Genomic DNA, 25,328 nt, shown 5'->3' on the forward strand with positions numbered 1-25,328 from the left:
AGCTCGGTTCTGGGACTGATCACAAATTCCTGGGCTGCATATGTGCTCAGGGGTGCCCTGTTTCGTCATTTTTAGCATCTGCCTGAGCACTATTTTGCACCTGGTTCTGGTTGGTGGACCTCAGGGCTCCAGTAAAAAGCAATCAGGTCCTGCAGGCCTAAAGTCCTCCCAGGTCTGCTCTAGTGCACATACGTAAAAATGCCCGCTCATGTACACTAAGGCACCATGCAGTGCGCAGCCTGCCAGTGGAGTCTGGGGAACTGATGTCAGTGGAGCAGTGAATCCACTCTGAGTTTCAGTCAGAACTCTACAGGAGCTCTCCAAGGTGCTTGGACAGCTCCTTTAGAGTTCTGACCGAAACCCAGAGCCCGCAGCCTGCTGCTTCACGTGTTAATGAGGCTTCTTTTTGAGCCGTTTTTAAAGTACATTTGTATCCCAAACCAGCCTTCCCCAACCTGGTGCCCTCTAGATGGGCTGGTTTACAACTCTGAGCATCCTCCAGCCAGCTGTCCCAAACAGAGCTGTTGCAAAGGAAATTAATACAGCACCAGAGCGAAGTCCTTTAGCAATATTTGTGAGGGAGTGGGGGAGAGAAGAGAACATCCCAGACCCCCCAGAGACTATAAGGATTAAGAGTTTTAGTAAGATGTGCCTCTTTTCATCTGTGGTGTCTGCAAATTTACAGCAGTTCACTGGGTTGCTTGGGGCCTCATAGCAGTTAAACCAGTTTAAAACTGGAGTTAAAATTTTAGGAAGCCTCATCCTGTTGAACTCAATAAGACTTGCCTCTGAGTAAACAAGTATAGGATTGCACTGTCAGTCATCTTTTAGCTTGCTTAAAAATAATTTTTCTAACTCATCTACTCCTACATATCTATACTCATTAACTCTGGCCTAAAATAATACAGCCTTCAGCCTTTTTCAGCTGTGAAAATCAAATTTAACCACAACCACAGAAATTAATTTCAGTTTTGTACCATAGATGTTCTACATCTTTAGGCATTAATATATTATGTTTAAAATATTTGTTTGCCGCCTTTCCACAATTTAAGATTTACTGTTAAAATAACTAGAAATTCACTAAATACACAACAAAACAGCAGTGATCCAAAGGAAAAGAAAAAAGCCAAGGAACTAGCCAATGGTATGAAAAGCAAACTAGAAGACTTGTGTCTTGCAGTGGAGGCTGGTGACTCTGATATCAGTGGGGCGGTGACTCCGCTCTGGGTTTGAGTCAGAACCAGCCAGAACTCTAAAGGTGCTATCCAAGGTGCCTGGACAGCTCCTTTAGAGTTCTGACTGGTTCTGACTGAAATCCAGAACGGATTCACTGCCCCACTGACATTGGAGCCACCAGTGTCCACTGGTTCTTGTGCTCCCCCTGCTAAATGCCACAAAGGAGGGATAGCTACACACCTTTGTGGGGAGATCGTTCCAAAGCCTTGGAGCAAGTCTGTTGAATCTCAGGCCAAATCCAGACCACCTGTGGTCCCAATCTGGCACTCCAGGGTTAAGAACATAAGAACGTAAGAAGAGCCCTGCTGCATCAGACCCAGGGTCCACCTAGTCCAGCATTCTGTTCACACAGTGGTCGACCAGCTGTCGACCAGGGACCCACAGGCAGGGCATGAGTGCAACAGCACCCTCCCACCCATGTTCCCAGCAACTGGTGTACATAAGCTCACTGCCTCTGGTACTGGGGGTAGCACGTAGCCATCATGACCAGTAGCCATTGATAGCCTTTTCCTCCACAAATTTGTCAAAACCTCTTTTAAAGTCATCCAAATTGGTGGCCACCACTACATCTTGTGGAAGTGAATTCCCTAATTTACCTATATACACCACCTATGTCCAGAAGAATATAAGAACGTAAGAAGAGCCCTGCGGGATCAGACCAAGGGTTCATCTAGTCCTGCATTCTGTTCACACAGCGGCCAACCAGCTATCAACCAGGAACCCACAAGCAGGGCATGAATGCAACAGCACCCTCCAGCCCATGTCCCTCAGCAACTGCTATACGCTCACTGCCTCTGGTACTGGAGGTAGCACATAGCCATCGGGACTAGTAGCCTTTGATAGCCTTCTCCTCCAGGAATTTGTCCAACCCCCTTTTAAAGCCATCCAAATTGGTGGCCGTCACTACATCCTGTGGTAGAAAATTCCATCTACAATGGCCACACCCCTTCACTTGCCCCCCTTCCCCCCTCCCGACTGCCATTGTTTGGTGGTCTCCTGGCTGTTGCGTGCTTTTTCCTTACTTGAAAAGGCTGAAACGTTTCTCTTAAGGGTTAGTTACTACCAGTAAGAGTCTAAAGCTAAAATACCATGGTATTTCTTTTGCATTTTGGGCCCCACCCCTTTGCATTTGGCTCTGCCCACCACTGGAATGCGCCCTGCCAAAAATGTCTTCAGAAATGAATTCTTCCCTTGGGCTGAAAGAGGTTCAACCCCCTGGGCTTGGAGCAAGTGATGTAAAGACCATGATACCAGCTGGAACAGATCTTACTTCGCATGGAGTGGCATGACACCCACCCTGAGAATCACCCAGATGAGAGCAGGGGCAGTCAGGTTGTTTGGAACAGCAGTAGCAGAGGCAGATGTGCTGGATACCAACGTTGGCCCTGACCAGAACTCATGGCTTGTTAACCACCCTGGCAACCCACCTTCACCAGGTTCGCATGTTACAACGAGCTGTGGTGCACCCCCACCATAGCTTGAAATTTCAAAATGGTGGCCAGCACCACAACAGAAAACCCCATGGAGAAATTCGCCAGCAGCAGTAGTAGTAGTAGTAGTAGAATTGTATAAAATATCAGAATTTTAAAAGACAACAACAATATAGACAATAGTATTCAATCCATCATATTCTCACAAGTCCAGACTATCTATCCCCAAAGGCCTGCCGGAACAAAAAAGTTTTTGCCTGCCTGATGAAACATGTCAAGGAGGGTGCCACTCTTGCCTCTGTGGGAAGGGAGTTCCAGAGCCTTGGGGCAGCCACTGAGAAGACCCTCTCCCGCATTCCCACCAGGCAAGCCTGTGATGGTGGTTGGACCACGAGAAGTGCCTCCCCTGAAGATCTCAGGGCACGAGCAGGGGAGATGGGGAGAGGATGGCTTCTTGTTACATGTAAGCCAACCTAGTAACTCCCGAGCAACGTGCCCTGTCCCCAAGTACTAGCCTCCTCCACACCAGGACCCCTAAGGTGGCCACTTATGCATTGCCAAAAAAAGAGGAAATGCACCACCAAAATGAGGAAAAAAGAGGACAATAAGTTGCGTAACATTTGCATTTGGTAATATATACATTTGCATATGGTAATACATACATATAGCTGCAAATGTAGAATTTATTGCTATAATTTAGAAAGAAATACCATGCATCTCACGAAAGACTCTGACCAGGTAATCTGTGTGCCTGGTCAGTCTGCTGTCCAGATGCTAACTCTTGATGGGCAGCTCCAAGGACCCTGCTGCTCTCCCTTCTGAAATTTCATCGACTTAACAGTAGGCCTGGACTGGGCAGCCCATCAAATGAAGGACTGTCCTCTGTAAAGTAGGACACTTGGCCACCCTAGGACCGCAGACAGCCCTATATTTGCCAGTCAGTGCCACCCACACACCTGGGGAGAACTAACAGGGAGGAGGTTCTTGCTACCTTGTCTCTTCATCCTCCGCTTGAAGTCACAGCAGTGTAGTAGGTGCACAACGCTGGGATGGCTGGTCAGTGTGGTAGACCACACCGGGCGAGGTGGCCATCTCTGAGCGATGCGGCCCCTAGACTGTAACAGCCTGAGGCTGGAAAAATGTACTTAAAGGAACTTCTCTCACTTGAGCCTGCCCACTCACGAAGAACTTCCGGAGAGTCATCCTTTGTGTCTCCCCACATTTGAACTACGCTTCGTTGGACAGCCGAAGAGCGCCTGCCCCGCAGCCACACCAAGACTCTGGGACCCCCTGGAGAGGGTTTCCTCACTCCCTCTTTGAGGGCCTTCTGTGCAAAGATGGCTCTTTTCCAACAGGCCTGCTACGTTTCTTTATCTGCCAACTTGCTACGTTTCAAAACACCCCTGTATTTTATTCCAAAAATGTTTGCCTGCTTTTATCTTACGTTTGTTTGTAATTCACCTGTTTTATTGTATGGTCTGTTTTTTGTTTTTTACTACTCTGTAAGCTGCCTTGAAAGTTTTTCCTCCAATGCAAGGCAGCATAGAAGTACATACTTCTAACAAATAAACTAGCAAACAGTTTTTAACAAATAATCACACAGACCCAGCTTTGCATGGGTTGGAATAGCCCTTAGTTCGATACAGCGAAGTCTTCAAGCAAAATTACACAGCTGTCAGAGCTGGTCTCTAGGCGCAAAGATTACTGCAGATGCTGACTGCAGCCAGGAAATCAGAAGACATTTACTTCTTGGGAGGAGGGCAATGACAAATCTTGATAAAATAATTAAGAGCAGAGACATCACACTGACAACAAAGGTCCGCATAGTTAACGCAATGGTATCCCCGGTAGTAACCTGGTTGTAAATGGATGCGACCGTAGTAAATGGATGTGAGAGCTGGACCATAAGGAAGGCTGAGTGAAGGAAGATAGATGCTTTTGAACTGTGGTGCTGGAGGAAAATTCTGAGAGTGCCTTGGACTGCAAGAAGATCAAACCAGTCCATACTCCAGGAAATAAAGCCAGACTGCTCACTTGAGGGAAGGATATTAAAGGCAAAACTGACGTACTTTGGCCACATAATGAGAAGACAGGATACCCTGGAGAAGATGCTGATGCTAGGGAAAGTGGAAGGCAAAAGGAAGAGGGGCCGACCAAGGGCAAGGTGGATGGATGATATTCTGGAGGTGACGGACTCGACCTTGGGGGAGCTGGGGGTGGCGACGGACGACAGGAAGCTCTGGTGTGGGCTGGTCCGTGAAGTCGCGAAGAGTTGGAAGTGACTGAACGAATAAACAACAACTACAGAGCTGGTCACATTGTGCCCACGCTGTCTGAGTGAAACCACACCTCCTTGAACTTCAAGCCTGCCTGCACCTCAAGGCATGCCATGGTGCGCCCCTGAGGGAGGGGTCTGTCCGCTCAATTCTCCTGAGGGGGGCTGCCCCATAGCAGAGGGAGGACTATCAATGGCTACTAATCCTGATGCTGCCTTCAGTATCAGAGACAGTAAGCCCATGTGCACCAGTTGCTTGGAAACATGGGTGGGAGGGTGCTGTTGCACTCATGTCCTGCTTGTGGGTTTCCCATCAACAGCTGGTCAGCCACAGTGTGAACAGAATGCTGGACTAGATGGACCCTTGGTCTGATCCAGCAGGCGCTTCTTCTGTTCTTATGTTACTGCAGGCTTCAATCACACCAACACATTAAAATTATTTAAAAATGTATTAATGTGTTCTTAAAACAAAATAACCCAGAGATACAAACCCCTAGGGTCCCCTTAGTATGGTTCTGGTGTCTAGGTTTCATGGTCTTGGTGCTATGGTGCCGTTAGATGGATGGACGGACGGACATACAACTCACATCCTCTTTTATTATTATAGATAAGCATCAGCACTTTGAATTCAACTTGGAAGCCTACTGGCGGCTAGTGCAACAGATATGGTGCTGGCTGTATACTCTTGTGTCTCCTAACATCCATTTTAGGAGACAAGCAGTAGCATTTTCCACTACCTGAAGCTTCAAAGACTTTGTCCTTACCGCTCTCTGTTTTTAATCCCCCTCTAACTTTTCTTTCAACTCTCTCCCCCATCTTTCTCCTCCTTTTTTTATGGTGGTCCTACTGGTGAAGTCTGCCTTAGATCAGGGCACAACCCACATGTGGATTCAGTTCTAGGAGTTGAGGAACAATAGCCTGAAAGAAGCTACTTTTGTAACACTTCTCTGCCTGGTAGCCTGAAGATGACTCCTGCTCATCACAGGTGACCAGATGAGCAGCTAGCAAAAAGCCTGTACTTACAAGTGTTGCTAATGTGAGACACTTCACATGCAGAAGGTTGCGGGTTCAATTCCCATCATCTATAGGTAGGGCTGGAAAAGACTCCTGTCTGAAACCCTGGAATGCCAAGGCCAGTCAGTGTATACTAATTTGACCACTTATGCATCGCCAAACATTAGAAAATGCATCACTGAAAAAGAAGACACAGACTAGCATAAAATGTGCATGTGTTCAATTATGTGCATAGATGCAAATTTAGAAATAATGACTATAATTTAAATAGAAATATAATACATCTCACCATAGCTGTGGGCGGGGGGATTAAGACTGTGGTCAGGTGGACTGTATAGCTGGTGCTCAGCCTGCTGTACGGGGGCTGACAGTTCAGGATGGGCACCTCCAAGGTTCCTGTTCTCCCTTCTTAGGCTTCTTTCTCTTTAAACTGGACCTGGACTGGACAGTCCTTCAAACAGAGGACTGTCCTCTGTAAAGCAGGCCCCATGGTCACCCTGGCTTAGACGATGCTGAGCCAAATGGACCAGTGATCTGACTCGGTATAAGGTAGCTTTCCATGTTTGGTCTTTAAAATTATAAACGGCCTTTTCATCGCTTTGATGTTCAAGGCAGGTGGGCCGGACCTATTATTTGGCAGTGAGAAGTGGCCACCTAAGGTGCCGGATGTTGAGGTGCAGGAAGCAGCACCAAAGTTTTGGAGGACAAAGCTGTGCATGCCGCGTGGCCTGCCCTGCATCACCTGAGCTAGCCTGCTTTGGGGAGAAGCTCTTCTCTCTGTCCTGTCATCACTGAGGCACATTTGGCAGGAACACAAAAGGGGACCTTCTCTGTGGCTGCTCCTAGGTTCTGGAACTCTCCCCCAAGGACAGCTAGCTCCATCTGTATTATTTTATTTATTTACAATATTTGTATACCGCTCCACATACAAAGATTTCAGAGTGGTGAACAGCAGGTAGGATAAAAGAATAAAAACACCATGTTAAAATAATTAATATTTTTAAAAAGAAACAGAGTTGTGATAAAACTGAGTTTTAATAAATGGCAGCTGGTCACTCAAGGCAGGCCTCCTGAAATAACAATGTCTTTAGGAGGTGCCAGAAGCCACACCACATTGACATCAGCCTGACCTCCAGGGAATTCCATAGGAAGGGGGCCACCACACTGAAGGCTCTTCTCCTGGTGGACCCCAGTCTTTCATGACCTTCTGCTGTCAGGCAAAGACATTCTTGTTCAAACAGGCTTTTGGCCCTTAAGCTGGTATCAGAGGCTGAAATAGTCTTTAAGTGGCAGGTGATGTTTATTTTGTAATTTTGTTGATGGATTTTGCTTCAATATTTTATTAAATAAAATAAAAAATGCATTTTATTTTGCATTTTATTGTTCTTAGCTGCCCTGAGCACCATTTCTGGTGGAAAGGAGAGCCAGCGTGGTGTAGTGGCGAGAGTGCTGGACTGGGAGCCAGGAGATCCGGGTTCTAGTCCCCACTCGGCCATGGAAGCTCACCGGGTGACTTTGGGACAGTCACAGACTCTCAGCCCAACCTACCACACAGGTTGTTGTTGTGAGGATAAAATGGAAGAGGATTATGTACGCCGCCTTGGGTTTCTTAAAGAGCAAAAATGGCGGGATATAAATGTAATAAATAAATAAAAGGCAGGATATAAATTTAATTAACAAATAAATCCATAATCTGGATGCTACGAAGGCACTGGTAACTGGCAAGATCACACTGGAGATGCCACAAGTGGTCCACCAACTGAAGTTGGAGCCATGGATGTTAACTGGAGCATCCATAAGGAAAGCTGAATCTAAAAGCAACCCCAGTCTGTGATTCTGATCCTTCAATGGGAGAGCAACATCATCTAGCGCAGCTTGGATATAATTTCCAAAGCCAACTGTTCCATTTACCAAAAACATCTCAGTTTTCTGTGGACTGAACCTCAGTTCATCCACTTTCATCCAGGCTGAATTGAGACACCAACTCAGGGAATCCGCCACCACTTCTGGATTAGAGTAACATGAGAAATAGAGCCAAGTGCCATCAACATTCTGATGACATCTCATCTGAAATCATATTATCTCATTCAGTGGCTTCATGTAGATGTCAAGCATTATGGAAGACAGAAAATAGCAGCGCTGCAATTCTAAAGGAAAAATAACGTTGTACAGCATAAGAACATAAGAAGAGCCCTGCTGGATCAGACCAAAGGTCCACAGCATTCTGTTCACACAGTGGCCAACCAGCTGTCGACCAGGAACCCACAAGCAGGGCACGAAAGCAACAGCACCCTCCCACCCATGTTTCCAGCAACTGGTGCTCATATGCTCACTGCCTATGGTACGGCAGGTAGCATATAGTGATTGCTAGCCTTCTCGGCCAGGAATTTGTCCAACCCCCTTTTAAAGCTATCCAAATTGGTGGCCACCACCACATCCTGTGGTAGTGAGTTCCATAGTTTCACTATGCGCTGTGTGAAGAAGGACTTGCTTTGATCTGCCCTGAATCTCACACCAATCATCTTCATGGGATGACCCCATTGGGGTCTAGTATTATGTGAGAGGGTGAAATATGTCTCCTTATCCACATTTTCCACACTGTGCATGCTTTTGTACACCTCTACCGTGTCTCCCCTTACTTGCCTTTTTTCCAAGCAATCATCTTGCATTCTGCAAGCAAAGAGGTGTTTGTGGCTGCAAGTGGAACAAAACAAACATCCCAGTCGAAGGAACCTCCATACCATTCCACTCTCTTGTATGTGTGCCTTGCTTGCACACTGTTAGTACACATTCCTGTTCCAGAATGTCATTGGAAATTTTTCCCAGGAAAAGGGCTTTACTCAGTGATACAGCAATACCCAGCATCTCAGGGAAGGACTGGGAAAGATCTCTTGTCTGAAATCATGGACACACACTGCCTGTAAGTACAGGCAATACTGAGTTAGATGTTCCATGGTCTGGCCCTGAGAAACCACCAAGGTGTCAAACTATAGACTCCTAGCCCCACTTTCTGGGCACATCCAACTAAATTGAACCAGAGCCATCTTAAAACAGTGCCTCCAAATCCCATACTGGCTAAAAACTGCTTAGAGATCCAGCAGAACCAACAGGGACAGAGTTCTCCTGTCTAGTTTCTGGCATAGGCAATCGACCAAGGCAACAAGTCTATTTTAGTGCCCTAGTCAGCCTTGAACCCAGATTGGACTGGCGCTAAATAATCAGTCTCATTCAATAAAGCCTGGAGTTGAGTCGCTACACCTTGCTCTAACGTCTTGCTCAAAGATGGTAACTGAGAGACAGGCTGATCGTTATGGTAGGGTCCAAAGAGTTTTTCTAATGGTGGCCTTACAACTGCTTCCTTTCATGGAGCTGGACCACAGCCCTCATGCAAGGAAGCTCTCGCAATCTCCGTGACCCACATGGTCAGTCCCCCACTGGTATTCTTAGAGCACAATCCTATGCATGTTTAGATGGAGAAAAGGCCTGGGGCATGCTGGGAGTTGTAGGCCTTTTCTCCATCTAAACATGCATAGGATTGCGCCCTTAATTAGCCAAGATAGACATGGATCCAATGAGCAAGTGGTTGGGCCTCCATCTTCCAAGCAACTTGTGTACAGCCTCAGGCTGAGCAAGATGAAATTACCCATCAAAATAGGGCAAGCAGACACTCAGTCACAGCCAGAGATCCTGCTCTCAGTATGGAATCCAAGGCGGAATAGATGCAAGCAATATTGTCAGTAAAGTGTCCTGTAAGCTGGTCGCAGCAGACAGCAACAGCTCCTCCTCACTATTTTGGGGATTAGCATGTAATAACCCTATCACAACTCAGAACAGGTCCACTGGCCAACACTGCAAGGATGCAAGGATGGTGAAGAAGTATAGTTTCTTTGCCCCATCATTGTAGTGAAGTAAGCCTTAAAAAGAACTTTAACCCATTGTGAAGTTTGAGGCCTACAGAGACAAGGAAAAGAAGAAAGTCAGGCTTAGAGGCCGGGGGTGGGGGTGTTGCAAGGAGGTAACCCTGAGAGGAGTAGCTTCATTTCCCTGGTTGGTTTCATTTTCCTGAGTTAGGTTTCATTTGTTCAGATTTGAAACAGCACTTTCGGTTTGGGGAGGAAGGAGGAGATATAAAGGGAGAGAGAGCAGGAAGAAGCAGCCTGGAGAAGTCTAAGTGCAGCTAGGGTAGAGGAACTTGTGTTTTTGCAACCTTTATTTTCTCTTAATGCCTTTTGTATTACTCAGCTCTGTTCTGTACATACCATTTGTTGTAATTTGCTTGCTTTAATTTACTGGTAAACTGTTGTGGTTAACACCCAGTTGTCTGAAGTGCCAGTCACTCCATGTCTACAGCCTAAACCCCACATTATTGGGAAGGGCAAGTTTAAAGGAAGGAAGGTGGGACTCTTAAGGAGGCAAGAGATCCTTAAGAGATAGCTCAGGGGGTCCAGGTCATAAGGAGAACCCTGACACCCATATTCAGTTGGATTAATCTCAAGTCTTTCTCCACCATTACTCTAGCCTTCTACACAAGTGTTTCATTGCCCACAAGTGCCTCAGAAAGCCAAGGAGCAAGAGATCGAGAGAGGTCACTTGAAAGCAATCGTGTCAACCGCCTGGACTATTTCCCCTTCCAGAGGTCAACTAGAACGTCAACTGAACAGCCAGAAACTCCTTAAATGCAATCCCATGAATGTTTACTCAAAAGTAAATTCCACTGGGTTCAATGTGGCCCACCAGCAGGGCAGTATGCGTAGGTCTGTGTCCTAATAGTTGCAGTTGCTCACAACTGAGGATGCAGTCCTAAACACACCTACCGAAGTATATAAGCCCCACTGAACACAGCTGGACTTGTTTCTGAATACAGATCTATAGGGTTGCACTCTTAAGTCACTGTCTGTCAATGAAGATGTCTATAGAGCAGAACAAACAGAAACAGAAAATATTATGATACCCATGCAAGGATGAAACTTATAGCCTGAATCTCTTTTAGACCCAGCGAGCTGCTCTTTAACAATCCTTGAAGAAATCCTTCTAAGGGGTCTTGTGAGCAGGCATGCAGGGGCGGTCATCGCAACCCAGGTCTTGAGAAGCCTGGGTTAGTCAGTGTTCACTGCCCTTGGTTCTTTGTTTACCCTGGACTTACACATTTTGCATCTTTAAGGATCTGTGCCTTATGAGGACATTCTATTTATCCTGCCCGTCTTTTTTAATGGAAATGTCCGAGTTTTCTTGCAAACAGGGATTTTATTGTGGAATCCTGGAGCCCCTTGGAGAATCTCATTTGACCGGACAATAGTTTCCCTTCGTGTCACCACCCTTTTGATTTCCCAGTGGTCACAGGCTCTAAAGGTCACGCAAAGTGCATCCTTTTGTTATAAAGAACCAAGAATGTTGCACAGTGGGGTGGGGGACGTGCGGTGGTGGGGAGGGTAGTTAAGGGACCAAAAAATAATACAAAGCATTTTGGTTAGCAACCTGAAACTGTGGTTAACTTGTACAAATTCTACTTTGCCTACAAATTATATGGATACATCTTATTTATTTCATTTTATCTTTGGAGTGATTGTTAAAATGTTTTTCCAAAGATAAATGTGCTGTACAAAAAATTTCCCCAAAATACTCGGTGCACAAAATCGCAATCCGTTTAATAATTACTAGAATTCATATAGTGCCATCCATGTATATGGCATGTCACAAAGAATGAGAAGACAGCTCCCTGCCCCAAGGGCCTTACAACAGAGAAAACAACACAGGTGTTAGGACTAGAACCAGGAAGCCTTGCTTCTAAATGGCTCCTAGGTTCTGCAGTATGGCTTCCTAGGTTCCGGACTGGCTCTGTCCACGCAGACTGGGCATTAGGCCAGGTTTGAGCTCCTATCTTGCCTAAGCAACTGTTGTCTTCCTGAGCATGGTTTGTTCTTTGACATTGATTCATGGTTCCCAACTCCACCTTGACAGCTGCCTGCACAGCTCAGGAAGGGAGGCAACAGAGAAAAGGGAGGGAAATGGAGGCAGCAGGAACTCCGGGAAGAATATATGATTGTTGCAACTTCACATGCTTGAGGTTAGTTACAGTGGGGTAAGGGAACACAGGGGTTATGCCAAAGGCTTCAGGGAAAAGATGGGCCTTGAGGAGAGGTTTGAAGGACATACGACAGGGGTGGGCAACTTGTGGTCCTCCAGATGTTTTGGCCTACAACTCCCATCATCCCTCAGCATTGGCTATGCCGGCTGGGGCTGATGGGAGTTGCAGGCCAAACCATGGAGGTCCACAAGTTGCCCACCCCTAAGAGGTCCTCTAAGAGACTGTTCTGGACATAATGGAGGCCTTGCTGGTCATTCTGTGACCGACTGAATATCGCTATGCAATATCTCGATGGCAGGCCTTCTTGGTGGTGCCACCCACCCTCTGGAAAACCCTCCCCCATGCAGTTCAGCAGGCAGAAAAAGTGGTACGTTTCAAACGCCTCCTGAAATGCACTGGTTCCCCCAGGCTTTCTCTGGCTTGTAATTAATTGCAGTGAATCAAAGGCTGCTCCTTTTTCTGTTCCTTGTATTGTTTTGTTATTGTAATTGGAATTGTTTTTAATATGGTACTTTAAATGTGATTTTATTGTTACTGCAGTTGAAATAGTTTTTAATAGTGTATTTAAACATGGGTTTTAATATTTACATGTGAACTGCTTGGAAATTTTATGTTAATCGGTATATAAGTGTGTTTTTTTGTAAGGGAGAAAGTAAATCATGCCCCTGAATTACAACAAAGTTGAATAAAGACAAAATTTTTACAGCTATCCAAGCAGCAGAATCAAACGCCTTGTGAAATTTCGTTCCTTGCCAATGAAAGCTCAGCAAAGACGGTGCCAAGCGGTCTGTCCCGGGGGAGAGCATTTCGTAAGAACATAGGCAGCTGCCTTATGCTGAGTCAAATCACTGGTCCATCAAGCCCACTTGATGAGGGTTGCAGCTGATCTTTCCCATCAGCTGCAACTTGATCCTTTAATGGCAAGTATCATGGATTGAACCTGGGACCTTTTGCAAGCAAAGCTTTACAAATGTGGTTCCACCACTGAGAAAGCCCTGCTTTGAGCCTCCTCCCCCACTCCCCCCCCCCCAGATCAAACATGCTGAGGAGGTAAGACCTGAAATATCTTAACCAAGCAGAAAGATAATACAAAGAAGGCACTGCTTGCTATATACATAATCACAAGCACCTTAAATTGAGCCCAATATCTAACTGGCAGCCAGTGTAAAGTTGCTAGAATCAGCAGATTACATTTTCTATGTCCAGTTGCTGGTTGCAGGCAGATTGCCAAATCTGACAATTTTGCAGTTGACGTTTCTGGAGCATCTTCAAGAGCAGCTCTCTGTAAAGCAGACTGTGCAACCAGTCCTTGTGATTACCAGTGCAAACTGTGACCCTTGCTCCTGAAGTAGCAAGTGGAAATATATTAAACAGAAAGGCAGCTTCCAAACATCAGTTCAATTGTAATGCAGCGTGCTCATGTTCCCTTTCTCACTGACACCATTTCTCACAAATGAAACCATTTCTCCATTTCTCACAAATGAAGCCAGTTTTGGGTGGATTCCAAAAACCGGCTTCACTTGTAAACTAGCAAAATGCACATTCATAGGAAATGCTGCCTGGACTTTCTCCCATAAATGTGAACAGCTTTCATTGACTTCCATGGGAGAAGGTGACATTAAATGGGATTTTATTTTTTATTTTTGTTGTCTTTACTCGTTTTTGTTTTACTTTTTTATGGTTATTTTTGCAATGGAGTCTACATACAACCACACTTTGAGCAAGTTGCCATTTTTTTAACTGGTTGAAACCATAGTGACAGCAAATTACTTTACAAATGGGACCCCCTTTATGTCCTGTAAATCCATTGGATTCCTCCTGCTCAATGAATGCAAAACTATTGAACATTGGAGGAAAAACTGCTTATCTGAATTCACCTGTATGCTAGAAAATACTGAATGCAGACAAAGCCTTAGTCTGAAGGGAACTTGGACCATAAATATTTGTATGCGTATTTCCAGAGGGGTAGCCATGTTAGTTTGTTGTAGCAAAAACAACAAGTCTCATGGTACCTTGAAGAGTAACAAATTTATTATGGCATATATTGTCATGGACTGCAGTCCTCTTTATTGATTAAATGTTCTGTACGTGTACAAATAGAAAGATTATATGTGGAACAGCGTACCCAGTCTCTCCCCACCCCGAATGAATCAATAACCACTTTCTGAATTCCTTTTAAGTCTTATTCCAGGAGCTCCAGAAAAATTAAATAGATACCCAATTCTGCTGTGATATTCTGAGACATCTGCATTCATAAGATCTCTTCCTAAATGAACCCATAACTACAAAGCTTCAAAGAGGCCCTGTCATGGCTTGTCTGTTTAATTTCCCAAGTTCCAGTGGTACCTGTGAACATTATACTCCCTTGAACTGATGTAGATGAGAAGGAGGATTTTCTTGGAAGTGCGTTTTTTAAAATGTTGTAGTAGGGGGTTGCACCAGAATCCTGATGACACAAGTCATAGGCATGAACAGCTACACAAAGGCCGCTGGGATTTTATTGTGTGCTTCTGGTGCCCCTCAAGGAGCCTTCTTTGACTGGACAATAGCTTTCATTCGTGTCACCACCCTTTTCGTTCCCCAATGGTCACAGAGTTCCAAGGTCAGGAAGAGTGCAACCTTTTGTTTCCACCCCTAAACATTCTATATAAAAAGGCTAGTTTGTAAGGTTCCCGAAGGTGGGTAAGAAATGGATACTATTCTGTTTTGCAAAAGTTTGTGGGGAGATTGCTGGCAATCTTTAGATTATCAGCAATGAAACAGTCATTCCACATTTCCTAACTTTTCAAACCATGGCGGAAGATTCATTGGATGCACCGCTGTTACATAGAAATAAATAATTACTGCCTCCTTTAGCTGAGCAAACAAATGCATTTAATATAACATGGGTTTAAATTGCAGTCAAATAAGTGTTTTTAAATGTCAAAATTATGTTCGCCATTCAAGAGAAAAACTTCCACTCAGTACAGCTAAAAATACTGTACATCTAGGGTCAACTGAGCTGTAACAAGTCACATCAAACCAAATCCTGGTTCAGGATCTTGGTGTGAGGGCAAATTAAGGTTTCTACAAACCAGAGTTTGCTCCATTTGGACAAAATAGCAAACTAGAAGCAGAACCTTCTAATCTCTTCCCCTAGTGTGTAAAAGTAGAGGGATGGGGAGGAAGAAGTGTATGTCTCACTCACCCTTGTTCATTCTCATGAATAGGACTGGCATCAAGGGTAGGCATAGCTGGGCAACTGCCAAGGGCCCATGGCCCAGCAGGGGTCCACTGACAAGAACCCCATGAAGTTGCTCCTTCTTTTCACCAGTCAACAGAGGTGGTGAGAAGAAGGAGCAGTAGATGCCACTGTCTACTTGCTCCCTGGCTCTCTGCCTATCGAGCAAGCAAGTGCTAGCAGTAATGAGAAAGAGGATGAGGAGCAACAGCAGCTGGTGACAATGGGGATGAGAAGGGAGACTCACTAAGGGAGGGAACCCATGGAGAGTGTCTTGCCCCTCATGAACCTGAAGCCACCAGCACTGCTCATTACAACAAACCATGTGGTTATGTCTGAAGTGAGCAATTATCACACACTCATCCTTATCCCAGATGTGGGAATGGGAGGAAGAAACACAGCCTCAAAGCATGTTTTAAGAGTGTGGATTAAGGATTCCAAGGAAGTACAAAACAAAACAAAACAAACAAAATAAAGCATCACTCTGACCCCGATAAATCAGGTTTGGGCAGTTGGTTGATCTGGATCTACTGGTATATCTCTGGGTGACCTGTAATAGATTGGTAAGGATTTCTGACTCCCAATTGTTTAACGATAGCAGCAACAAAATGACACCTCCATTATACTGCTGGAGTGAGGACATCTTGGGGTAACTAGAAATGGATTTTTGGTGCTGAAGGACTGTGAGCTCCATTTAGTTCTGGTAAACATAAACAGTCCCAGGACTCAGCCTTCTTTAATTCTAAGTGTATGTCTTTTGCACCAGGTTCAGGTTGGTGGATCTCCTAGTAAACACTTAAAAGCAAGAGGATTACTTTGCCAAGTGGGCAATATTACCTTCACCTCCTTTGGTGCACTTACTGCTCTCACCTCTCCGCCCCATGTTTGGTGCTTCTGAGTTGTGCTACGGGGTCCCTCCTTTCTCTTACTATTTCTCCCCCAGTCCTTTGCAACTGTATGCAAATTAGCCCATATGCAGCCTTATCTTGTCAATTTCCTTGTACATTACCTATTCACCTTTGGCGCTCCCTTTGACAGCTGAAATATACAAGGAAATTGACCAGGCAAGCCTACACATAGCAGAACCGCAAAAGTGCACTCTTGCACCCTTGCCAAATAACAGGGAAAATAATATTTTTTTAAAAAAAATTGTAAACACATTTGTAAGCACTGAAAAGGCAAACAAAACAAAAAAAGTTGGAGAACGAGTGATGGGCCCTCCAAAGTGCCATTTGGGCATAGGTGGAGGGGCAGTCACTGATGAGGGAGGCTGGAGGCAACATTGTTGAGATCACAGTGAGCTGCATGGGCTTTTTCCTGCTCTTGCCAAACGGCTCTATAGCTGATCCCAGCAGCCTACGATAAAATTGCTTTCCCAGGTTCAGACATCACAACAAACCACCATGGGTATGAACAACCCTACAACAAGCCATGGGTTCTCAGTGTGGCTTGCTCATGAAAATTAAGCTACTCTGCAGAGAACGTACCAGATTCAAACAACACAACAACCCATCAGGGCTGGCTGCCCATGGTGGGTTGTTGTGTCATGTGAACCCAGTCACTATTTCAGGCTTAAAAGCACAGCAGCCCTCTCAGGACTTGAAGACTCTGAAGGTGCAATCCTATGCATGTTTAGACAGAAAAAAGTCCTACAACTCCCAGCATTCCCCAGACAGCCTGACTGTTCTCACCACCTGTGGGACAGGGGGAAGGGTTGGAGAGCGGACTCCTGGATCCGAGGTCGGAGTGCTGTCTCCAACCTCGGTTCCAAGAATCCGAAATATCCTATGCCCCTCTCCCAGATGGGGAGGGGCCATAGCTCAGTGTGACAGAGCCCCTGCTTTGCCTGCAGAAGGTCCCAGATTCGATCCCCGGCTTCTCCAGGAAGGGCAAGGAAAGAATCCTGCCTGCGACCTTGGAGAGCTGCTGCCAGTCAGTGTTGATAATACTGGGCTAGATGGGCCAATGGTATGACTCAGTAGAAGGCAGCTTCCTGTTCCTAGATGCTGTCTAGGGGCCATAGGATTGCTCCCCCATCGACTTTCCCAGTGTTAGGTGAAAGCTTATTTTATTATCTCAGACCTTGTCCATTTTTTAGCTTGCTACTTGTTTTACTCTTCATTTCCTCTTTAAAGCTGCACTGTGAAATTGCCCTTCTCCGTGCCGCCTTGATATTTATCTTCTGCTTCTCAAATGTCGCTGCTACCGCTGCTTTCAATTTCTTTTGTTTTTAAGTGATGCTGTTGCTTTTGTCGTGTTCGTTTTTATGACGTAGGTCACCCTGAGAGACCATGGCGATTTGACAGGGACAGAGATCCAGAAGGAGACTGACCCTGGTGCATAGGGGACCGTGGAGCGTATGAACACAGCGAGCCACATTTGTGTTTGAGCAAAGTCCCTCCTGTTCAGCTTTGTGGAGTTGCTGGGAGTGCCTGATGCCATCAGTACAAACCCTGCAAAGCTGCTGAGGGAAGGCAGGGCGGCTTTGCAAATGCAGGCTGCTCTTCACAATGGGGGATGCTTCGCTTGACCGGGGTGCTCCCCTAACTGCCTTTACTTCCCAACTGCCAAGGAGGCTGAGGCCCTTCCTCTCCTCCTAGGCCTCAACGTTGCTATGCGAGCCCTAGCAACCGCTGCTCCACCTCCTCCTCTTCCTCCTCTTGCTGCAGCCGGTTTTAACAACTGGGGAAGGAAAGCCAGCTCCAGGGGTGCCAGGTAAGTCCAGAGAGGGGGGGAGGGATCGCTTTAGACTGCTTTAGAGCATATTGTCTAGATTGTGCCATGCAGCTCTGTGCAGCCTTTTATTTACCATGACCTCGAGTGGACTGAATTTGTACCTATAGATTCTGCCATCTATTTTCCTCCCCCACCCCCCCACCCCGCTTTCCCCTTGATGACTTCACTGCACAACAATGTCTGCTTTTCTCAGGGAATTTGACCTCCTGCCAGATTGTGAGCACGTTCTTTTTATATGTATATAATGAAATTTTATTTTATTTCGAAACCAAAAAAGGCAACAAAAAGAAGCAGAATGTACATAATAATAAATCAAAATCACTAAAGAAGCAAAGGAATTCGCTAATTATAAATCTTATTGAAATTTTATTTGCATTCTAAACAGTTGTCATATTATTATTATTATTATTATTATTATTTTAGAAGTGAAATCTGTGGCAATCAATGCATGCACAAAGACGATGCATATGTCACGGCCAAGCTATCGATATGACAGTGATGGATATGGGTTACCTTTCATGTGTCTGCTCCACTCATATTTAAAGCGGGCGGTGGGCCTTATTTTAACAGTAAAAGGAGTGTGCAGGAGAGGGGTGTTGAAGCCTCCCCCTACCACCTTTTAACCTTTCCTTGGTCTGTTGCTCCAGCGCTGTTCTCCATTCATGGCTCTGGTATCTCAAGTGAGACATGACTGGAGTAACAGACTAAGGGGAGGTTAAGGTACGTGTGAGGATTCAGCAGCAGTGGAAGCTGGGGGCTCCAGTGTCAGTGGGGCAGTGAATCCACTCCGGGTTTCATTCAGAACCAGTCAGAACTCTAAAGGAGCTCTCCAAGGTGCTGACTGGTTCTGCCAGAAACCCGGGGCGGATTTACCACCCCACTGACATCAGAGTCACCAGCCTCCACTGTTCAGCAGCCCTCTCCCATTCACTTCTGATACTGTTATAGTAAGGGCCAACTAAGACAATATGAGAGAGAGGCATGATCGGATCTCTCATATATTATTATATATTATATATAATTTATTTATTTGAAACATTTCTATCTCGCCCTGTATCTTTTAAGATCTCAGGGCGGCGTACAGATAAAATCAACGCGAACAGTATAAAGCAATAAATAATTTAAACACCTAAACACGTATTAAACAAGCTAAAACCAGTTAAAATCTAAAACAATAAAACCGTTAAAACGATGTGCTAGGGAATGCATTTGGCCCTCAAAGGCTTTGGTAAAAAGCCACATTTTTACTTGGTGTCGGAACAAGACCAATGTCTGCGCCAATCAGGCCTCCAAGGGGAGGGCATTCCACAACCAGGGTGCCACAGCACAGAAGGCCCTCTCCCACGTCCCACCATAGTGTATGTCTCATACTGGTGGGAGGCAGAGGAGGGCCTCTCCAACAGTTCTCAAGTTCTCGGGCAGACATATATAGGGAGAGGCGCTCCCTCAGATATTGAGGTCCCAAGCCACTTAGGGCTTTAAATGTCATCACCAAAACCTTGAATTCCGGCCAGAAGTGTATTGGCAGCCGATCTGTAAAATTTTCATCTGTAAAAAGCTGCAGAGAGGGGGTGGATCTGATTCAGGTCTAGATTGCTGGGGGGGGGGGGGAGGTCAACTCTTCCCATGAAAATGTGCCTGTCCTGCAAAACTGCTGTGTTCCCTGACATGTACACATATATTTTCCCTAACTGGACAGATAGCAGCATCGAGGAGTGTGTGTGTGTGTGTGTGTGTGGTTTTTGCTGGGAAAATGGTGCCGGGGTGGGGGCTGAACCCCTCCAGCAGTGCCATGCTCCTGAACCATGGATCACTGTCATCTCCTCTAGTCTGGCCCTAAGACACATGCACACGCTACTTTCTAGGTGAATGAGGTAGACACAGTTTGGCCCCGTGTCCTGACTAGATGGTAGAGAAAAATGGGTTTTAAAGTGTTTCCTTGCCACAGTATTATTTTTCTGGCAAGACTTCTGTGCCTTTATTAGCTGTGTAACAGACATTCAAAAGGTGCAGTCTCCAAGATCAGGGAAAAAAACTTCACCTGTTGAATGTGCCTATTACGCAACTATTAAAACCCTGCCATAGGTAGGGGTGGCAGGAAGGAAATAGCAACCCTAATTTTTTGGCTTCCTGTTTTACTTTGTCAATTATAAGGGGGAAGCCATAACAAATACTTAAAAAAAATATCTTGAAGGAAGCTTTCAGCAGAAAGTTAAACAACTAAATAGTAACAACAAAGAAATAAATAAAAACTTCAGTTCAGCCACTGAATAATATACAATCAGGGAGATTTGATTCACAAAATATTCAACTGAACAGATCGCAGAAGGTGAAGATTGGACTGGGAAGAATAAGGAAAATATTGCAAATAAATTTTCAATCAAAGCGCCTAGAAGAACTTCTTGTAAAGACTGAAGGCAAAAGGAGAAGAGGATGGCAGAGGATGAGATGGCTGGATAGCATCATGGATGCAATGAATATGAACTTGAGCACACTCCGGGAGAGAGCGCAGGACAGGAAGGCCTGGCGTGCTGTGGTCCATGGGGTCACGATGAGTCGGACACGACTTAACGACTGAACAACAACAACAAACCATCAGTACAAAGAGATTAAATTTATAGTGCTGGGGGATATCTGCTTTCCCAGATCCGGGATTCATATATGCATGCCTTCTCGAAGTCGAGTGAGTCCACGGCATCTATCCTGGCAAGTCACCTTGGGCTTGATCATCGTATCGCGCACTTTAGACATCCACTCTTTGTGACTCAGGGCCCCACTGCTCCCCTGAGCTGCCTTAACTTCCAGAAATAAACAAAATAGCATCACTTCATGCATAGCCCATGAGCACCCGCTTAACTTAAAACATTCCTGGCTTCATGCAACACCCGAGGTTCATCTTTTGAGCTGAGTAATAATAGGGAAAACACGGCTGAGCAAACAATTTTGTGAGTAAATGACACAGTGGCTTAATCCACAACTCTTTCAGTTCCGGAGGACAGCAATTGAGACCTTGCTTTATTCTCTGGCCCAGTGCGGTTGCTGGGGTTTGTGTTTCATTGCTGTGCTTAATGAACCTGCAGTTGGGGAGTTGGTGCTCAAAAAAAGAGAAGCAGGAAGGGAATATGAGGAATGCAAAGGAGAGGCAGTTGGCAGCATTGCAAGAAAGCTTGGAATGCATTGCTCCTTACGCTGCAAATAGCAGATTTATTTGCAGACAACAGAGCTTATGCCACGGGTGGGCAACTTCTGGCCCACAGACCTAATCCAACCCATGGTTGCTCCCCATCCTGCCTGCAGAGACTTCAGCCCCCTCTGTGGGTCCCCAGGCGCTCCTTTCCCACGCCCCCCTTCATGCCCCTGGCCTGGAGGTTACTGGGGGCGTGGGGCGGGGAATCCCTTTGCCGGAGCTCCTGCAAGAGCCGGATGAGTGCGTTTCATCTGTCCCTCACTTTTCCTGCGCAGCCCTGTCCCCTTCACATGATTCAACTTGTGGAGGGCTGCGTGGGGAGCTCATCTTCCCACTCCCCAGTTTTACTTCCATTTTATCCTCACAGCAACCTTGTGAGCTAGCTTAGGCTGAGAGATAATAGGAACCTAGGAAGCTGCCTTCTACCGCGTCAGACCCTTGGTCTATGTAGTCCAGTACTGTCGACGCCGACAGGCAGCAATGGCTCCCCAGGGTTTCAGGCAGGATCTTTTCTAGCCCCACCTGGAGATGCAGGGAATCAAAACTGGGACCTTCTGCATACAAAGGAAGTTTGTTTTGAACCGCTGATAACAGATTGTAGGAGAATTATGTTTTTCGAGTATCTCTTTTAACAAAAAGCACTTAGTGATTTTATTATATTTAGTGGTATATAAATATCAGAAATAAATAAATGAAATAAATAAAAACAAACACCCTTCTCAGGCTCAGTGACAGCATCTGGCATTTCTGGGCATCTCCTGGTGGCCACCAGTGCTAACACCTGCCTTGGGTATCCCACAGCAGTTGGCCATGTGCTGCCATTTTATATTTCCTACAGTGTCCCAAAATACATGACGTAGGGCTTCGCCACACCAGGCTTTTTATCCCGCAACTTTACTGAGGCTTCTGTTTCTGGATTCTTTGCAGGATTAAAAAGGCTCCTTCACACGCACTTCCTCGTTTTTTCCAGGGATTGCCTTTATCTGCAAGTTCTATATGTTTCATTATACTGCCACTAGATGGTGCTGCTGTTATAGCGCAACTCCCTCTTTACAAGGGGAAATTCAAATCACCTTTTTTATTAGCTGATTATTTCCATTTCAAATAAAGCTGCGGAAATGGTCAGAAAGCACAGGAGAGGCCCTGGGGGGGGGGGGGTGACAATGTCATGTAAAGGGCCCACAACTTCCGTAATAACCAATCTTGATCGCAGGATAAAAGCCTCACGTGGAGAAGCCCGTACTGTCGCTCTGGGGCTCTGTGGAAAATTTAAATGGCAGCTCCCATTTAAAATGGCAGCTTGTAGCCCCGCACCTCTGCCACAAGTCAGTACGAAGACTTGTTTTTGTACATCGCTTATAAATTTCATAAGCGGTTCTTAAATATTTTTAAATAATAACAGTAATAACAATAACAACAGACAAGCTTGGAGCCAGGGGTCTCCTTATGGAGGAGGGAAGCCACAGAGGGCACTTTGATTAGGATCTCTTAAATGGAGAGCCAGCCTTGACCCTTCTGGCTTTTAAACTGATGGGAGACAGGTGATTGCAGGATAAATGAGTAAGAATACCGAAGGCAGATTATAGTTGTCCAGTATGAGACTGGGTGTTTCAATCATGTCCCTGTTTTCATTTGTGAAGTACTAGAAGGTAAGTGCTCAGTGACCTGGAAATAAGTTTCATTATTCATTACTGAGCCAAATTCAAGGTGCTGGTTATCACCTTTATGGTGCAATCCTATGCATGTTTAGACAAAAATAAATTCTGCAACTCCCAGGATGCCCCAGACAGTATGGCTGGCTGGGACATGCTCGTAACTGTAGTGCTTTTTCTGTCTAAACATGCATAGGATTGCACCCTTAATTGGCTTGGGCCCAAATATCTGAAGGAACAATCTTCCCATATAATCTATCCCCTCTGCATTAAGACATTCAGAGCTTCTCCGAGTTCCATCAGTGGGAGAAATACAGTATGCATTTACAAAAGGGAGGGTCTTCTCTGTTGTGGCTCCCTGACTTTGGAATACCCTTCCAACAAACCCTGTCACTTTCCTTGCTTTCTTTTTTGTGCCAAATCGAAATGTTCCTGTTTGCCTAGGCATTTTAAATTTTACAATTTTAAAAAATTGATTGATTTGTGTCTTTGTTTGCTGGTTGAGTAGTTTTTATGCTTATCTTATAATATTATGGTTGTTACTGTATTACATTTGTCTTTCTATAATCCAAGTTCATCACCTTGAGGTCCCTTGTGTATACAATGTTAAAAGAAATACATACATAAATTAAAACCAGTGGGTTTTTACTTCCAAGTGAACATGCTTTGGAATTTGCTTTTTAAAATCTTCCTTACAGGCCCTAAATATATCCTACCAGTTACTGACTTTATTATTATTTTTCTTTCCTATTGACTGGCAAAGGAAACCTTTGAAATGCAGAGCTCAGATCAGCATTGGCTGGAGAGGCTGTTTCCCCCTCATTTCAGTGAGGAAGACTTCTTTAGTGGAGGCCGTCAGCCCGAACCACTGATTTGTGAAAAGCTGGCTTTGGAGAGAGCAAGGAGAACTGCAGAACTTTACAATATGGCGACAGCCAAGTTTCAGGAAGACCTATGGTTGCAAAGCAAAGGATCTCCTTCCAAACTAATTACAAATGAGCATGACCCAGACTTGGGGGGGACAAAGATAAAACATTCAAAGGAGGAAACAGAAGGGGATTCTGCCTGCTGTGGATCTGCTAATTTAGATGCTTCATCTGAAGAAAGCATGGTAGAAACAGAAGGTCATTGTATCTGGAATGCAAAGGAATTTGCGGCTTTAAGGCGACAGATGAAAAAGGAGCATTTGGGAAACATTGCTTTAAAGCTTCAGCTGTCCTTTCTAAAGACAGAGCTGGTAGAACTTAAAGCGAAATGCAAAAAAATTGTGACAGAATTTGAACAAGCTAAACAAGAGCTGAGCCATTCCAGAAAAGAGAGACTGTCTCAGATTGCCCAGGTAGAGCAGATTCAAAGGCAATGCTTCGAAAGAGACTCCAAGATCGAAGCTTTTAAACGAGATCAATGTGAGAAATCAGAAAACATCAGAAGTCTAAAGGAGGAGCTACAGCGCGCACGAGAAGAAATCTTGCACTTAGATCTTCACAAGAAGGATTTGCAACGAGAGCTGAAGAAGCTCAAAGAGCAGCGAGATTTTGAAAACAAGTTAGCTACAGAAAAGGTGAAACTGCATTATGATATGGAAGTTGGAAAAATACAAAAGGAGCTGGAGAATGCTAAAAGGGAACTGAATGCAGAGAAAGCCTTGAACGCCAAAAGTACTCAAGCTCTAGAAATGCTCAAGAAACATTTCTCAGGCCATCCATCATCTGATGCAGTTCAAAATTTGAGGCTCTATTTTCTTTAATGTAAATACAAAATAAAAGAGATAATTATAACTCCCAGGGATATGACTTGCCATTCTCTCTCTCTCTCTCTCTCTCTCTCTTTGTAGTTCTAGTCTGTGGGAATTTTAAAAATGCAGTCATCTGTGCTGATAAAACAGCATCTCTTTTCTTCATAGAGTCTTGCTTTTGCAGGGATTCTAATTTGATTGCGACTAAGAGAACTCTTGTGAGTCTTAAAGCCACAGGCCTCTATTATGTCACCAGCTTCCAATACTAGGCAGCTATTTTCCACATGAGAACAGCTTTGCCAAGGAACAGTAGTTCTTATTGAGAGAATCATGTATGGGATGCTGAGCTTGAATGCATCATTTTATATTCCTCTCTGTTTATTGTGTGAATTCACAAAGGCTGGATAAACCAGCTTTTAAGATGCTGGAATTTGCCTGCATATTAAATGGGTAAAATTACAGAAATCATCAAATAAATAAACAAACAAGCTATTAAGGTGCTGTTGAATGATAATGTAACAGCTGCCATTCTTCCGCTAACGTGAAAGGGTTTTCCTTCCAGTCCGTTTTTGCCACTTTTTTCGAATAATGCCCATCGCCTGGGTCTATTTACTTTGTGAGTAGCACATGCTATTTTAATCCTTAGCCAGTAGGGGGCAGTCCTTGCCCAGCTCTTTTCAGTTTCTATAAGGTGTGTTTGATTTTTAATACCGCCATATTAAAGAGAAGGAAAGCTTTTATTGCACCAGATTTTGCTG

The 25,328-nt window shown here is 45.0% G+C and overlaps 1 protein-coding gene across 1 annotated transcript; it reads left to right on the plus strand.

The window, feature by feature from the left end:
- The first annotated feature begins 17,675 nt into the window (after positions 1 to 17,675).
- On the plus strand, positions 17,676 to 25,040 carry CCDC160 (coiled-coil domain containing 160). Its single transcript, XM_084813303.1, has 2 exons — positions 17,676 to 17,975; positions 23,599 to 25,040. The coding sequence occupies exon 2, from the start codon at positions 23,611 to 23,613 to the stop codon at positions 24,580 to 24,582; it is 972 nt and encodes a 323-aa protein (XP_084669429.1). The 5' UTR covers positions 17,676 to 17,975; positions 23,599 to 23,610; the 3' UTR covers positions 24,583 to 25,040.
- Positions 25,041 to 25,328: the final 288 nt, after the last annotated feature.

Source organism: Heloderma suspectum, chromosome 9, assembly GCF_057233095.1.
Source record: "Heloderma suspectum isolate Gila_16-S chromosome 9, 16-S_ref, whole genome shotgun sequence".
NCBI lineage: Eukaryota > Metazoa > Chordata > Lepidosauria > Squamata > Helodermatidae > Heloderma > Heloderma suspectum.

What these genes read in the sequence shown, in the direction of transcription:
- CCDC160 (XM_084813303.1), top strand. Translation starts at nt 23,611, where the DNA reads ATGCAGAGCTCAGATCAGCATTGGCTGGAGAGGCTGTTTCCCCCTCAT.